This window comes from Procambarus clarkii, chromosome 87 (genome assembly GCF_040958095.1).
Source record: "Procambarus clarkii isolate CNS0578487 chromosome 87, FALCON_Pclarkii_2.0, whole genome shotgun sequence".
NCBI classification, from domain to species: Eukaryota; Metazoa; Arthropoda; class Malacostraca; order Decapoda; family Cambaridae; genus Procambarus; species Procambarus clarkii.
The window spans coordinates 15,231,210-15,247,708 of NC_091236.1; the positions used below are offsets into that span (position 1 = coordinate 15,231,210).

A 16,499-nucleotide genomic window follows, 5' to 3' on the forward strand; every position below is an offset into this window, starting at 1 on the left:
GGCTGTTTCCCTTCCTTCTGTTACTCCCTACCTTACCTTGAGGTGCTTCCGGGGCTTAGCGTCTCCGCGGCCCGGTCGTCGACCAGGCCTCCTGGTCGACGACTAGACAACAGTGTAAGGACCACCACCACCAAATTCTCACTAGCTCCCTATGACAACAAAAAGTATCACTACTGATAACATCATTAAGACACAGACCGTGATATGGTGCTATGTGGTGTATGAGGTAGAGTATGGAATATGTGGATGAGAGTGGATGCGAGTAGTTGAATATGTATGGGTGTTTCCCGGAGAGTTCATCCTGTGTGTAGATAATAGTTTGATTAAAAGATGTATGTATTGCTATGTAGAGGGTGTGTGTAGGTGTGAGGGGTCCCAACATATGTGGATATATTGATGGGGTTAGTGGAGCTTCCCCTCGGCGGGATAGTGTTTAGGGTCATTTGTGGTTTTTGCGGTTTTGACAGCCATTATTTTTCTTCGAGGTATGCAGGTGTGTTTGGTGACGATCCATGAGGAGAATAGTTGCGCCATACACGGCAGGAAGTGTTAATAATTAAGTGTTTAATTAATTCATGAAGTGTTAATGAGCTGTTAATTCCAGTTGTGGCAATGATTGTTTCTTTAATGGTGCCACTCTGGCCTTTGATGTAAGCAAATTGGCTTGCCCATTTGAGACCAGGTAAGCTACTGTGCCATAAGCCTTTCCTGAGGCATCACAGAATACATGTAGCTTAATTGGTTCCTTTTCATTTACTGTGTTCCGAGGGAACTTGACAGACTCTGGGACACTTAAATCTTTCACTAACCCTTGCCATTTTTCTTGTAAGGTAGTTGTTAGAAGATCATCCCAGCCTATCTTTTGTTGCCAACATTCCTGCATTATCAACTTCCCATTAATTAAGATGGGACTTAATAGTCCCAATGGGTCGAAGGGTTTGCTGACTTGTGAGAGTAATTTTCTCATTGTTAGGTTGGTGGTATTTGACTGCACCGACTTGATTGTCAACTGATCTGCTGTCATATCCCATTCGACGCCTAGTACTTTTGTCTTCTCAGGTACATGGTAATCGGGAAAATCATTTTCGATCAGTTGATTTAATTTGGCATTGTTGGAGATCCACGACTGGAGAAGCATATTTGCTCCCATTAATTCTCGATTGGCCTCGTGGTATATGTTCAGCAGGTCACTCTGACTGTTGGTTGTTCCTTGGAAATTGTCCACATTCAAGTTATTGCTAATTTCTGTTTTATTTGGGCTATTGGACTTTTTCAAGTGCATGTCTAAGGTAGCTTGAAGCAGAAATAGCGGAAGATGTGGCACCAAACAAAACAGATGCAAACCTGTAAGTGATTAATTCACTGTTTGGATCATTAGGATCCTTGATCCACAGGAACTTTATATAGTTACGGTCTTCTTCTTTTAGACCTAGCCGAAGGAAAGCTTTACTGATGTCTGCCGTGTATGCGTAAGTCCTGATGTGGAACTTTAACAGCACATCGTATAGCCTTTGTGTCAGGTTAGGGCCAGTTTGAAGGCAGTCATTTAAGGAAACACTACTCTGCTTTGTCTTAGCACTGCAATTAAATACTCTCTGTAGTTGGGTAGTAACTGAATTTTTCAGTACAGGGTGGTGTGGCAGGTAGTGTCCTTCCTTTGGGTTATCATTTGTGACAACTTCGATAAATTTGTCATCGAGTTGCTTCTTGATTATTTTATGGTACAATTTCAAGTTCTCAGGATGTCTTTGTAAGAGCAACACCTGTGACTTTAATTGGTTTTGTGCCATAAAATGGTTGACGGGTAGCTGAGGGTGATTCAGCTTCCATGGTAACTTGACCCAGTATTGAATATCTCTGTAGATAACTGAGTCCAGGTATTGTTTGTAAGTCCAGTCATCATCTGGACTAGGTTGTTCAGGGACAATGCCTAGAGTTGCCAGGTCCAATAGTTTATGTACAGGGGGATCAAGCTCATCCTCGGACATGTCTCTGAATTGTAGTGGAGACTGTGCTCCTAGTAATGCAACCATTACTGGGTTGGCATGTTGGTAGTCTACAGGTGTGGGTTGCTTCAGCTGTAATACTGGGCCTGTTAGCAAATAGCCACCTGCAGATGGTAACAGGTTCATTCCCTGTTTTTCATCCTTTCCTTTGATAAACTTATGGTAGACATCTGAGCCTATAAGGATTCCAGTATTGGAGAGGTTGTCTAACGTGATTTTGTCAGCCAATTTGATTCTCTTTTCTTCCAGGAATTTGGCTGTTGTCCCTAGACCATACACATATAGGTCTGATGGGAATCAATCTACTACAAGAGGTTGTATCGTTCGGACATAACCGTCTAAACGTACTTTAGGTTGTACTACCTTGAAGACTTGGGCTCCTGAGTTAGTCAGAAATCCAGCTATGTCTATTCGTGTCTCTTGAACAGGTTTGAGTTTCAGGGCATCTACCAACTCCTTTGAGATAAAAGTCATTTGGGATCCTTGGTCAAATAATCCGCATATAGTGACCTTGAACTTTCCATTTTAATGATCAATTGAGCAGTGGGTAGAGCTGATTTATGATCAGACCTTGTTGACAAAACACTTATGTCAGGTAGTATGGTACAAAGCTGAACTGAAGCAGAAGTTCCTTCCTCCACCTGTGGTTTGGGAGACTATGTACTTGAGTCTCAACAAAGTGCTGTATGGTGTTGACCCTGATGGCATCTATTGAAGGAGCGCATTTGAGTTGCACAGGTGTCAGAATTATGTGACCTTATACACCTGGTGCATTTACGTAACTCCTCGAGTCATTTTATACGGGTAGAACGATCAGGGTAAGCTTTGCAGGTGTACATGGTATGTTGTTCTTCACAAAACACACATGGCATCCAGACATTAATAGCATCTTGGGGAGTCACCGTTTTGGGTGACACATTAATTGTAGGTTTAGAGGGACCCACTGCATATGTGCCCACACTGCCCTTGTTTCCACTTTGGGGAGGGGGCAGTTGTTTTAGATTTATTTGGAGTACTGTTTGTACTCTGTTGTTTACTATTAGTGGTCAAAGAAGGCTTAGATGTCATTTTCCATCTGTATTATCTCGTTGTCTTTCTATGATGGAACGCAAACCTTCTGTTATCTCCTTTACTGTTAGAGAAGATTTGTTATATAACACAAACAACTTATCCAGTACATCACTGGGTAATTTGCATCTCATATGGACTTGGATTATCCAGTCCGATTCATCCAGATTCACTTTATTCTTAAGTGCCTTGAGCAAGGACTCAAGCTCCACTCTAAAGTCTTGGAGTGAATCAGCTGATCCATCTGGAGGGGAAATATCTAACAGTTTCTAGGTTAGAAGTCTGATAGTCCTTTCTGGCTTAGCATAATTATCCTATATATAAGGAGCTGTACTGCGATATCATAACCATCATCAGTGAAGGTCAAATTACAGACCACTTTTAACGCTTCATCCTTTAAGACAACTTGTAAATATGTAAATTTTGTGGTCTTTGCTATAGTGGCATTAGAATCCACTGAATGTAACAAATTTGTGCCAGAAGTTATCCCAACTCTCGTCCTCAGTCCTAGAGAAAGTTGGGAGACTAAGTGATGGTAATTTGACTTCTGGTTGTGTCGGGTTTTGGGAAGCTGTGGCTGCAATGTTTGTAGTGGCCTTATGTATGGTTATTAACATTACAAAGTGTTGTAACTTTGTTTGTATTTCATATTCTTAATCTGCATTTTCTTGTACTACAGCTTCCCTTGTATCTTGATCTATGTTAGTAGCAGCACGTACATCCTGATATTTCTGGTTTTGCATTTGTACATGCTGATATTTGCTCTGTGCAACCTTATGATGGCCTTCCAGTTCTACATAATCAACTGGAGTTCGATTACATAAATCATCACATTTTTTTTATCTGTTGGGTTAAGTGGCCCTTCATACCAGTGAGGGTCACTTTTACATTTTGGGCAGTAGACATGATGGCTGTATTTGCTAGCCGTGCTGCAGATGTACTAGTGCTAAGACTTCTTGGACGTTGATTTGGACTGTTTCTAGCACTTGAGCTAGTTGAGCTACTAGTTTCCAAACTAGAGCTCTTTATCATTTAAAATACACATTATATAATCATACACACTATAATTTGAGAGGTAACCTTGTATCAATGCTGGATTTACCTTAAGTTAGCTCCTCAATTATCACTCTTAGTTGGTACAGAGACACAGATTAACACTCAAAGGTGAAACGATTATAGTTAAATTATTACTATAGTTATGTTATATTATGTAGACAACACAACTCGGGTTGTCTTAAGAAACTGCAAAAAAATATTTGCTTGCTAGGTTGAAAAATAGGTTCAACTCTGGACATGTGTAAATTCTTACCCTTACACCAGGTTAGCACAATAAATTAGACTAGGCGGTACAACACCAGCCTAAAATGTCCTACTCTTGTGTAAGAATTGTTTGTAAATAATGTGACATGCAGCAATTGTTACAGTAGTGGTGCAATATTAAATATTATGTAATGTTTATAAACACTTAAAATTATATATACATTTATGAGTAAATTAATTAGCCTCTTATCATCCTCATGTAATGAAAAAGCACAATTGTTATTTTGGTTCAGACCTCAGAACAATAATAGTGCTTGTTGTAAGTTCTTTTCACTTGTTAGCAGAGATTGAACAAGTTAAGCAAGAAAATTGTATAGCAGTGTCTTCCTGCAATAATTAATGTATATGTAAATATTGTGTAAATATTGCACTAATGTGCAATAGATCCTAATCAGGATCTTGTATCTAGGTTCGAAGAACCAAAATTTTGTCGGAAAAATCCTAGCAAGCTTTAATTGTTTTTATTCTGTGAATATTCAAATATTTACTTTATTTTTATTTTTTTAATTGACTTTAATATTATATTATTTTTATTTGATAATTTTTCTTCTCAGTTAGTTCTTAGTTCTTACTTAAATAGCAGTGTACTGTATATATTCTGATTCAGCCTGCAAAAATATTTCACACACAGTTGGGGGGGGGGCAATTTGTAGCTTAAACCACTTGGAGGTGGATCCTTCATAAACCACAAATTGTTTAACCTAGTCTTTGATATATAAATTATAAATCATACCAAATATGGTGGTCTAATCTACTGTAATTATACTTATAGTTACACTATCTACACTATAAAATAAAAGGTGGCCTTAGCTGATACTGTTGGTGGGGCCTGCTAAGGCTGTGTAATTGTAGCATCAGAATTGGGTGTGGCCCTGTGCCTCAGAGTGCCACATAATGGCGGCTGTCTGGAGGCCTACAAGGCTTGATGTACAGCTAGTGGCTGCAATCACAGTTATATTGGTCTGCTCAGTTTCTTGTAACTCCAACGCACAATTACCTGCCGAGTGTAAGGAATTAATAATAGTTCCCTAAACATATAAGTACAGGTATGACATGGACTATGTGTGTGTAATAGTAGGCATCTATCAGTCTCAGGAGACTATGGAGTTACGCTCTGATGTCGGCCTGGTCTGGAGTGGCCTCACCAGGGCGCAAAGCCAGGGTAGGTTGATTCGGGGGAGAAGCTGTTACCTAGGCAGCAGGTCCCTCCTCTCCATGGCGTTGAAAGTATCCAATGGAAAGGCATACGCCAATATGATTGGTTCCAGCGCCGTCGCAGGAACTGTGAGTTCCGGGGATGACCTCGAAGTTGGTGAAGAAGGGCGCAAGAACCTCCAACCCCAGAGACCGCCGTGGTTGGTGGCCGGAGAAGAACCACCCCATCAAGGGTTATGAACGACCTCAGCCTCATGAAGGAAAGCCTGGGCCGCACAACCCTTGGGAGGTGGACGTCCCGGTCCCGCACTTACGGGTTCCAGACAATGATCGTCACAGCCCCCTTTCACCCGGCCTCCTTCAAGACCAAGGAGAAAGAACAGTGATAATTATTAAATATTTTTATTATTATTATAACATTTATTATAATAATAATTATTGTATTTAATAATTATTATTAATGCTGAGTATATTCACTTTGTTTGGGGATTTAATCCCGTCTTAACGAAATTTCCTGCAATAATAATGGCCAGTATTAAATGCAATAGAAATACCGAAAATTGTTCTTCCCTTTGTTCATGAGATCTTCGGTTGGGCGGATCGTAGAGGATCCTGTGTTGAAGCTCAGAGAAAGAAAATTTATATGTTGTAAAATTTGTCAGGGAGAGCTTCCTTACTATGTTTACAAGTTGTTGCATGTACGTAACTACGCCCTAGGGGGAGACGTCCTAAAATATTTGGTGGTTCTATTTATGATTAAGGAATAGAGTGATAAGCTATTATCCTGGTGTTGGAAATTATATTCAGTCCTAGTGAACACTTTTTTTATTAAGTTTAAATACTAGACTGATGTTTAAAAAGAGCTGAGATACATAATATACGTCTTGTTTTGTGACGTCACGGAATACCAATTCTCTTTTTCTTTAATGGGTAACTTATGTTATTATGTGTGTCATGGCATTCTCCACCAGCCATGGCGTCACCACCAGCCATGGCGTCACAACCAGCCATGTCGTCACCATCAGCCGAAGCATCGTCAACACCATCCTAGGTATCGTCACTGCCAGCAATGGCATCGTCATCACCAGCCATGGAATCGTCACCACCAGCCATGGCATTACAACCATCCATGGCATCACCACCACCCATTGCGTTACCACCAGCCATGGCGTCATTACCAGTCATGGTGTCACCACCAGCCATGGAGTCACCACCAGCTATGGTGTCACCTCCAGCGTGGCATCATCACTATCAGCCATGGCATCACTATTAGCTATGGTGTCACCACTAGTTATGGCGTCATCACCAGTCATGGTGTCACCACCAGCCATGGCATCATCACCAGCTACGGCATCACCACCAGCCATAGCATCGTCATCACCAGATATAGCATCACTACCATCCATGGCGTCATCACCAGCCATGGCGTCATCCCCCAGCCATGGGGTCATCACCACCAGCCATGGCGTCACCACCAGCAATGGCGTCATCACCAGCCAAGGCATCACCATTTGCTATCGAGTCACTACCAGCCATGGCGTCACTACCAACAATGGTGTCATCACCAGCTGTGACGTCATCACCAGCCATGGTGTCATTACCAACTATGGTTTCGTCACCTGCCATGGCATCACCACCAGCCTCGAATCACCAAATACACACAGGTGGTACTTACTCGTTTGTACAGCCGGCACTCACGCACACACACGTCCTACCATACACTGGCACACTGCTTGTAGGTGGCTAACACAGGCAAATACGAAGAGCTCCTGGATTCTGCCTGTTCCCACGGATTAACGTCGTCGTTGGTGGCTCATGGAGATGTATTAGTAGCTACCGCCACTTCGCCTTTACTCAGCTGGCCGACTGAGCAAAGATTATGTCTAACACAGGCGATGGCTGGATGCAGAATGGCTACAATACAGCTAGGTTCAGGCAAGGTGTCAGCTTCCCGGCCACCTTGAGGAGGACCGGCTTTCCGGCCCCCTTGAGGAGGACCGGCTTCCCGGCCCCCTTGACGAGGACCGGCTTCCCGGCCCCCTTGTGGAGAACCGGCTTCCTGGTCCTCCTCAAACGAACCAATCAAAGAAAGGCATACAGAGGCCTACCTCCTTGGCCAATCACAGCCTAGCTTCCTTGGCCCTCAATGAGGCCTCATGCAGAGATGGCCGCGTGCGTTGCTATGGGTACGGAGCGGGTGGCGGTTGCCTCACGCCTCACACCCCTCAGCTACTCCGCTCTGCTCACTTCTGTCTCCTCAACTTTTTACAAATAAAAGCTGCTGCTCGCTCTAACTTTTTCCACAAATGCCCTACAATTTGGAATGCTGATGACCTAGGCTCTCCAGCAAGCCATAGAGATAGAAACACGAGTTAATAACCGACCACTTACCAACCTCTCTGATGATGTTTTGCAGCGTGAACCATTAAGTCCAGCTCATCTGATGTATGGGAGACCTCTCAGCACCCTAGTGTCCCTTATGGACGAGGAACCAAAGGATCCTTCAAATGTCCGAGAGAGTAATTTGGTTCAATGTTTCAAACATCTATCAGGGGTGATAAGTCGGTGGAATGACGTATGAACTCGAGAATACCTTACTGCTCTGAGGAAGTATCATTACAGGGCAAACAACTCCTACAACAGAATTAACTTGAACCCTGGTGACATAGTTCTGGTAGACAGCGACGGGCCATGCTCAGTGGCCTATAGGCCAAATAGTCTCTGTTCATCCAGGGCATCTTGAGAATAGTGAAAGTAAAATGCCGAGTCAACACTACTCTCAAAACATTAGAGAAATTAGCTCCTTTAGAACTGGTAGGAAAAGAAGACATTCAACGACTTCCAGCACCCGAAGAGCCAGTAAGGGACATCTGTCCGACCGGACTGCGGCAAAGCGATGCAAGCTCAAATTAAAGAACCTCTGTAATTCTGAGGGCGACGAATAAAGTCAAATCAAATGTTTATTTAGGTAAGGTACATACATACAAGAGATTTTACAAAGAGTGATGGATTTATAGATAGGGCTAGTACATACAATGCCTAAAGCCACTATTACGTAAAGCGTTTCGGGCATGAAAAACTTAAATGACTAAAGCTTAATACTAATTGAGCATAAAGAATAAAATGAACACATGGAATGAAAACATAGCTGAAAATGCAGCACATATACAATTCTGTCAACAAACAGCGCTCTTTAAAAAAACAGACATTGGTTGACAATAGAGGGGTAAGGTAGGTTACAGGGAATTTATTAGGTATAGCTTCGTTTTTATCTTAAACTGGTTGAGAGAGGTACAGTCTTTAACATGGTTGGGAAGGTCATTCCACAATCTGGGTCCCTTGATTTGTAGAGCATTTCTAGTTTGATTAAGCCGTACTCTAGGAATATCAAAACTGTATTTATTTCTGGTGTGGTGCTCATGGGTTCTGTTACAACCTTCTATGAAGCTTTTGAGGTCTGGATTGGCATTACAGTTTAGCGTTTTATATATGTATAATACACATGAGAGAATGTGCAGTGACTTGATGTCTAACATATTCAGAGATTTGAGTAGGGGTACCGAGTGATGTCTGGGGCCAGAGTTGGATATTGTCCTAATAGCAGCTTTGTGTTGAGTAATTAGAGGACGTAAATGATTTTGGGTAGTAGAACCCCAAGCACAAATACCATAGTTGAGATATGGATAGATGAGGGAGTAATAGAGTGTCACCAGGGCAGGGCGGGGTACATAATATCTGATCTTAGAAAGAATGCCAACAGTTTTTGAAACTTTTTTTATATATATTTTGAATGTGTCCCTGGAAATTCAGCTTGTGGTCAATGAGAATGCCAAGGAATTTGCCATCTAATTTGTTACAAATTTGGGTATTGTTTATTTTGAGATTTATTTGATTAGAGGATTTATTGCCAAACAGAATATAGAAAGTTTTGTCAATGTTAAGGGTGAGTTTGTTGGCAGTTAGCCAAAGATGGACTTTATTTAGCTCAGCATTTACTGTGGCATTTAGAGCAAGGGGGTCAGGACTGGAGTAAATGAAGGTTGTGTCGTCAGCAAATAGAATTGGTTTGAGGTGTTGGGAGGCATTTGGAAGGTCATTAATGTAGATGAGAAAGAGGAGAGGGCCAAGTATGCTGCCCTGAAGAACACCAATGTTGATGGGTAGAGTGGGAGAAATTTAATTATTCACAGAAACATACTGGAGCCTGTCAGTAAGGTAGGATTTGAGGTATTGCAGGAAGTGTCCTCTGACTCTATAATGATGTAATTTAAGAAGAAGGTTTTGGTGGTTGACAGTGTCAAAAGCCTTACGCAGGTCCACAAATAACCCAACAGGGAACTCATTTTTATCAAGAGCTGTATGAATCGAGTTAAGCATACTAATAAGTGCATCGTTAGTGCTTTTTTTGGTTCTGAAGCCATATAGGCAAGGGCTAAGTATATTGTGTTTGGCTAGATAAGAGTAAAGCTGCTTGTAGATTAGTTTTTTAAAATTTTTTGACAAGTTTGGCAGGATTAATATAGGTCTGTAGTTGTTAACATCTGTGATCACAGTCCTTACCGGGATTTTGACCCGTGTTCCAAACCCCCTCCCCCTCCTTCCCCCGCAATGGCTGGTGATGATGCAATGGCTGGTAATGACTCCATGGCTCATGGTGACACCATGGCTGGTGATTACACGATGGCTGGTGGTGAGGCCATAACTGGTGGTGATGCAATGGCTGGTGATGACTCCATGGCTGTTAAATGACGTAATAGCTGGGACGCCAAGGCTGGTTGTGACTCTATGGCTGGTGGTGATGCAATGGATGGTGGTGACGCCTTGACTGGTGGTGACGCCATGGCTGGTAGTGACACCATGTCTAGTGGTGGCGCCATGGCTGGTAGTTACTCCATAGCTGGTGATGACGCCATTGCTGATGGTGACGCCATTAATGGTGATGATGGCATGTTAAGTGATGATACCATGGCTGGTGGTGACGCAACGGCTGGTGGTGATACCATGGATGGTGTTGTCGCCATGGCTGATGGTGATTCCATGGCTGGTGGTAACGCAATGGAAGGTTGTAACGCGGGGTGGGGGAAATAACTCTATCATGTCCATTATTTCACCCCTATTTAACTATTCTAATGGGGGAGTGGGGGAAATAGCTCTTTTTTGTCCATTATCCCCCCCCCCCCCCGCCAGTTAGCTAATCTAAAGCTTCCCCCAGAGTCCCTACTGCAGCTCTCTAATTCATCACCTGGTGACCTAGGTATATGATTACCTTGGTGTCACAACCACAAGGCATTGTAACCTGATCAGGTACCCGTGACTCAAGAGAACTCTAGAACAATTCACTGAAACAAACGAATCAGAGAAACGAAAGGAAAGAGATAAATAAAACAGTAATTAGTGAGGGTTTGGGGTGATGGAGGAGGGAGGACTAGGTGGGAGGAGAGAGGAGTGTGGTCAGGTAAAAGGGAGAGTGGGAGAGAAGGTACAGGGATGAATAGGAAGTAGTGGTAGAGGTAGAATGGAAGATAGTTAGAAATAGAAGTGTAGATAGTAGAAGTCTCTAGTAGAAGATAGTAGAAAACAGTCTCCGTGGTGTAGTGGTAAGACACTCGCCTGGCGTTCCGCGAGCGCTATGTCATGGGTTCGTATCCTGGCCGGGGAGGATTTACTGGGCGCAATTCCTTAACTGTAGCCTCTGTTTAACGCAACAGTAAAATGTGTACTTGGATGAAAAAACGATTCTTCGCGGCAGGGGATCGTATTCCAGGGACCATAGGATTAAGGACTTGCCCGAAACGCTACGCGTACTAGTGGCTGTACAAGAATGTAACAATTCTTGTATATGGCTGTACAAGAATGTAACAACTCTTGTATATATCTCAAAAAAAAAAAAAAAAAAAAAAAAAAAAAAAAAAAAAAAAAAAAAAAAAAAAAAAAAAAAAAAAAAAAAAAAAAGTAGAAGGTAGACTTCCACCATCCATTCAAGACCATTATATACAAGACAATTAAGGAATGGAACTTGTCGGTATCACAAAATTCTCTAAAAGTATCAACAGGTCATCATTAGCATGATTTAACTGGAATCATGTTCCAGACAAGATTCTTTAACTAAAGAGTACTCTACACTCTATTTTGCATATATCATAAATTCCAAGAACTCGGGAACACAATTAAAGTAAAATTAAAAGTAAATGAATCCATTAATTATTTAGCATGATAAATATCAGAATTCCAGCAATCGAATTGTAGGTTCATTATTAATGTACCAAGTGAGTCACTACACCAGAATTCGAGACCATTACAGCCGTCTTCCCCCTGATTGTCACACAACACTAGTAAACACGACTACGTCACCTTTCAAGTTTAACTCACCAAGTGTCGGCCTATAGCTGGCTAGAGATGGGGGGGGGGATCAACTGTGCCAACTCTCAAGCTAAACGAAATTTCTTTCATCCTAAACCTGCTTCCAACACTAGTAGCAGTGTACTATGCCTTCCCCTCCATATCTGAACTTAAAACTTTTACCAATACCTTTCGTCCTCTTGACATTAAGCTCGCCTTTCGACAAACTAACACACTTCGTAGCAATTTAATTCACACTGCTCCTCCTGCTTCTCATGCTGCTGGTGTCTACTCTATTTCCTGTTCGTCTTGTCCTCTCTAATACTTTGGTGAAACTGGCCGTACACTGTATGACAGACTTAAGAACACAAGAAAAGTGTTAAGTCTGCAGACACTAACAATGCTCTCTTCTGTCATGTGAGGGATTCTAATCATCCCATTGGTTGGACTTCCTCCAAAATAATCTTTCCTGCCTCTACTCTACACAGACGCCGTCTTGTTGAATCAGCTCTAATACACAATGTACCCAACATGAATATGAGTCCTGGCTTTGTTGCTGTGGACTCTTCCCTTTCACAGTATATACTCAAATGCTCTAATCTTTCTAACAAACGTGACCTAACATAAGCTTACCCTTCCATTTATCTTTCTTTCTCTCTTCTCTCTTTTTTCTGTTCATTGTCTTCTCTTACATTCCCTTGCTATCCTCTTCTTATTTCTATTGCTATCTCCTCATTCGGTGGTTATAATAAGAGCTGCTTCGTATGGGCCAATAAACCCTCTGCAGTTCTTACTCCTACTACTATCCCCTCTACTACACCTTTGCCCCTCACCTTTCTCTTGCCTATTTATTGCCTGTCTCTACTTCATCACAATCGGGAGGCATCTCCCGTCACGCAGGGTGCAGTCGCACCTCCACAGATCTCCAGTATCATCTATTGATACTGGTAATGGCTCAAAAGGGCCACCACTTACGGGCTATTCATGCCCGTGCCACCTTTTGGATGGCTTAATCTTCATCAATCAATCAATTCATCACAATCATTACGGGCTATTCATGCCCGTGCCACCTCTTAGGTGGCTTAATGTTCATCATCAATTCATCACAATCGACTTGAGAATGGTCCAGGACGGACCGAAACGTCGTCGTACCTTCACCTTCTTGTGTGTGGTCTGGTCAACATACTTTAGCCACGTTATTGTGACTCATCGCCTGCATAATGTGGAATTTATTAATGGGTTGTCAAATATGGTATTTAAAAGCGTGCAAGTCTTTTTAGAACAAGTGATTGAATCTAATTCTAATTTCAATTACTGGTCTTTTATAAAAGTAAATACATGCATGCCAACCTCTAAGATGGTCACGCTAGGTCGAATTGGTGCCTTTCACAGTGATTGGAAGGGAAGTGGCATCATTAAAAAATTACTGACACCTATTTTACCAATGCGAATGAGAAAGAGAAAGATTTTATTAAAGACTGTAAAACTAATGGGCTATCAATGTGTTTTCCCTCAGTCCTGGATATTTCTACCCTAGATCAGTATATCTTAGATAATATTGATTTACGTCTAAGATTCGAACTTTCCCCACAAGCTTGGATTCTAAATTCGAGCACTGCAGATGCCTCTAAATTTAAAGTCCATTTGGATTATGCGAAATTATTGGTGACCCGTGTTTTTCCTTACCCAACTGCCTATCTTGCTTTGAATAACTCTTTGACAGCTTCTGCAGAAAGTGTAACATATACTTACAACAAGACACTATCTAAAAACTATCCCCTAGCAGCGAATCAGATGAGTCTCTTGATTGATCAGCCCTGGTCTCACGTCATACCTCATAAATTATATATGGTTGTAGTTCGAATGAGCGCTTATGCCGGTGAATATGCCGAAAATGGTTTATATTTCGAAAATGGTAAGATAAGTAATGTAGCCATTTATGTAAATAATATCGCCGTATATCGTATTTCGAGTGAATTTCAACATCATTATATCGCGACTTTATTATGAAACAATTCGGGCGATAGGACTGGAGAATGATTCCATTCTTGAATACAGACCTCCTAATAGAGGAAGATCCGTATTTGTATTTAACCTAACTGCGGTAGATACAAGAGATGCTCTACCCGTAGAGAAATCCAGTAACTTACGCATGGAACTTCTTTTTGATGGGGGTGTTGCATATAACAGACTAATTCTACTCTTTGCAGAAACGACCGGGATGTTATCCATCGACCACCAAAGAACTGTGTTTTGTGAAGTGGGTGCTTAAAACAACAAAATAATGAATTAACAAGAAATTAATGTAAATTGACAACATAAACTTGGAGAACAAGTGTATTATCTTCGGTGTTATAATGCCGAAGAGGTTATACAGAATGATATTTTAAAACAAAGACCTGTGAAACCTATTGTCTTTATAGCTAATATTTTACCTAGTGACAGCAAAATATATATGGGGCATTGGGTGTGTATATACTTAGACATGCTCACTCGCCATTTATTCTTTTTTGACAGATTTGCTCTGTCGCCAGAATTTTATAGTCCTTAATTTATAAAGTTTATTGAAAAACATAATGTTAGAGAAGTGTATACTTCATTGTATAGAATCCAGAGTGATTTTAGTCTCACTTGTGGATTATATTGCATCATCTTTGTACATAAAGTTAGCCACCAGGATTAAATTCAACCTTGCTATATTTGAAAAATGTATTTACTAAAGGACTTTTAGACTTAAATGATAAGCGTGTTCTATCATATGCCAGACATTATTTACCAATGAAGCAGCCTTGTGAGAGAACATTTTGCAGAGGCCCTAGCTATTGGTTCTTATCAATAGTGCAAACGATTCTTGTGTGAGACACAACCACACGTTGATGCTTAATTATCATTTATGTGAAATAAGATATTTACCTAGCATATAATAAGTACAGAGGAGACGTAGAAAGTGTAAATAGGGTGGGGAATGTGGGGTTACTTGCTCCTCCCATAATAATAAGGGGGGGGGGGGATGCATGGCGGTCTCTGGCCTATAAAATCCCGAACACGAGATAAGAGCCTTCACCATACAGAAGACTGCTGTCTGAGGACATGGGCAACCCAGAACAGCAACAAAATGCCCGTCCAAAGGTGGTCACCCTTGCGGCCCCTGGTGAGTACTGTTTTTTTTTTTAATTGTTAGTAAGAGTTATGGTCATCTACTAATTTTAAGAAGAACAGAAGTACCAGCTTATATTTATAAAGTAAATCTCTCTCTTTTCAGCAAATTTTACTGGGTCTGTTCACATTTGTAGAGTTGTGATTCTACAGGGTAGTTCTATGCTGGAAAGTTTGCTGCTAATTGGCGCAGCTAGAGTCACCTGTTCTGACCACCAGAGCCTCAACCCCGAAAAGATAGAGGTGAGTTTATACATATATAAAAGTAATGTATACTCATACATATATTAGTATATTTTGGTAGCAGTCTTTCCTGTAGACATATATTATTAAATATGACCGAAAAAGTAAGATTAATAATTCTAACACTAATTTTCTCAATATTTCTTATGGTTCTTTTCACTGTCGATGGTAATTGAAAAATCAGTTCTCCAAAATTCATTTTTATTTCTTGTCTGACGCGACACTTGAACGCGTTTCTTAATAAATTATTACATTTTCAAAGACTTTAGTTTACACACACACAACTATAACCTGCAAACACTAAAACAGATTTCTTACTTTGTTATAATTCAAACGGCTTTTCATTTTATATACCTGCATTTGGGTGAGGTGATATGTTACAACAGTTTTGGATGAGGTGAAAACAAACTTTCAACACAAGATAGAACACGAAATATTGGGTAATATTGGGTAAAGTTAAAGGGGAAGAATGGAAGTAAATGCAAAGGCTCTATTGGCCCATATTTCTTGATGCTTCTATATTGGTGCGGAGTCTTGAAGTGGGTAGAATATAGTTGTGCATTAATTGGCTGTTGATTGCTGGTGTTTACTTCTTAATGTGTAGTGCCTCGCAGATATCAAGCCACCTGCTATCGCTGTATCTATCGATGATTTCCGTGTTTTTTGTTAAGACTTCAATGGTGATGGTCTGGTTGTGGGAAGAGATTATATGTTCCTATATGGAGCCCTGTTGCTTATGCATTGTTAATCCCCTGGAAAGAGATGTTGTTGTCTTGCCTATATACTGAGTTCTTTGAGGCTTACAGTCCCCAAGTGGGCATTTGAAGGCATAGACGACATTGGTCTTTTTCAAAGCGTTCAGCTTTATGTCTGGAGAGTTTCTCATTAGTAGGATGGCAGTTTTCTTGGTTTTATAGTAAATCGTCAATTGCATCTTCTGATTTTTGTCTGTAGGGATAACGTTTCTATTATCAATATCTTTCAGGACCCTTTTCTCCGTTTTATAAGCTGTGGAAAAGAAGTTCCTGTAAAACAGCCTAATAGGGGGTACAGGTGTAGTGTTAGTTGTCTCTTCAGAGGTTGCATGGCGTTTCACCTTCCTTCTTTTGATGTCTTCAACGAAACCAGTGGAGAAGCCGTTGTTGACTAGGACCTGCCTTACCCTACAGAGTTCTTCATCGACTTGCTTCCATCCTGAGCTGTGGCTGAGAG

At 41.1% G+C, this 16,499-nt stretch overlaps 2 protein-coding genes across 2 annotated transcripts; one reads left to right on the forward strand and one right to left on the reverse strand.

The window, feature by feature from the left end:
• Positions 1-1,259: 1,259 nt before the first annotated feature.
• Positions 1,260-3,980, reverse strand: LOC138358953 (uncharacterized). Its single transcript, XM_069317444.1, has 3 exons — positions 3,944-3,980; positions 3,121-3,318; positions 1,260-2,272 (listed from the first exon to the last, which is right to left on the reverse strand). The coding sequence occupies exons 1-3, from the start codon at positions 3,978-3,980 to the stop codon at positions 1,260-1,262; spliced, it is 1,248 nt and encodes a 415-aa protein (XP_069173545.1).
• Positions 3,981-5,609: 1,629 nt separating this feature from the next.
• On the forward strand, positions 5,610-10,298 carry LOC138358954 (uncharacterized). Its single transcript, XM_069317445.1, has 3 exons — positions 5,610-5,782; positions 6,521-7,216; positions 10,103-10,298. The coding sequence occupies exons 1-3, from the start codon at positions 5,610-5,612 to the stop codon at positions 10,296-10,298; spliced, it is 1,065 nt and encodes a 354-aa protein (XP_069173546.1).
• The last annotated feature ends 6,201 nt before the right edge of the window (positions 10,299-16,499 follow it).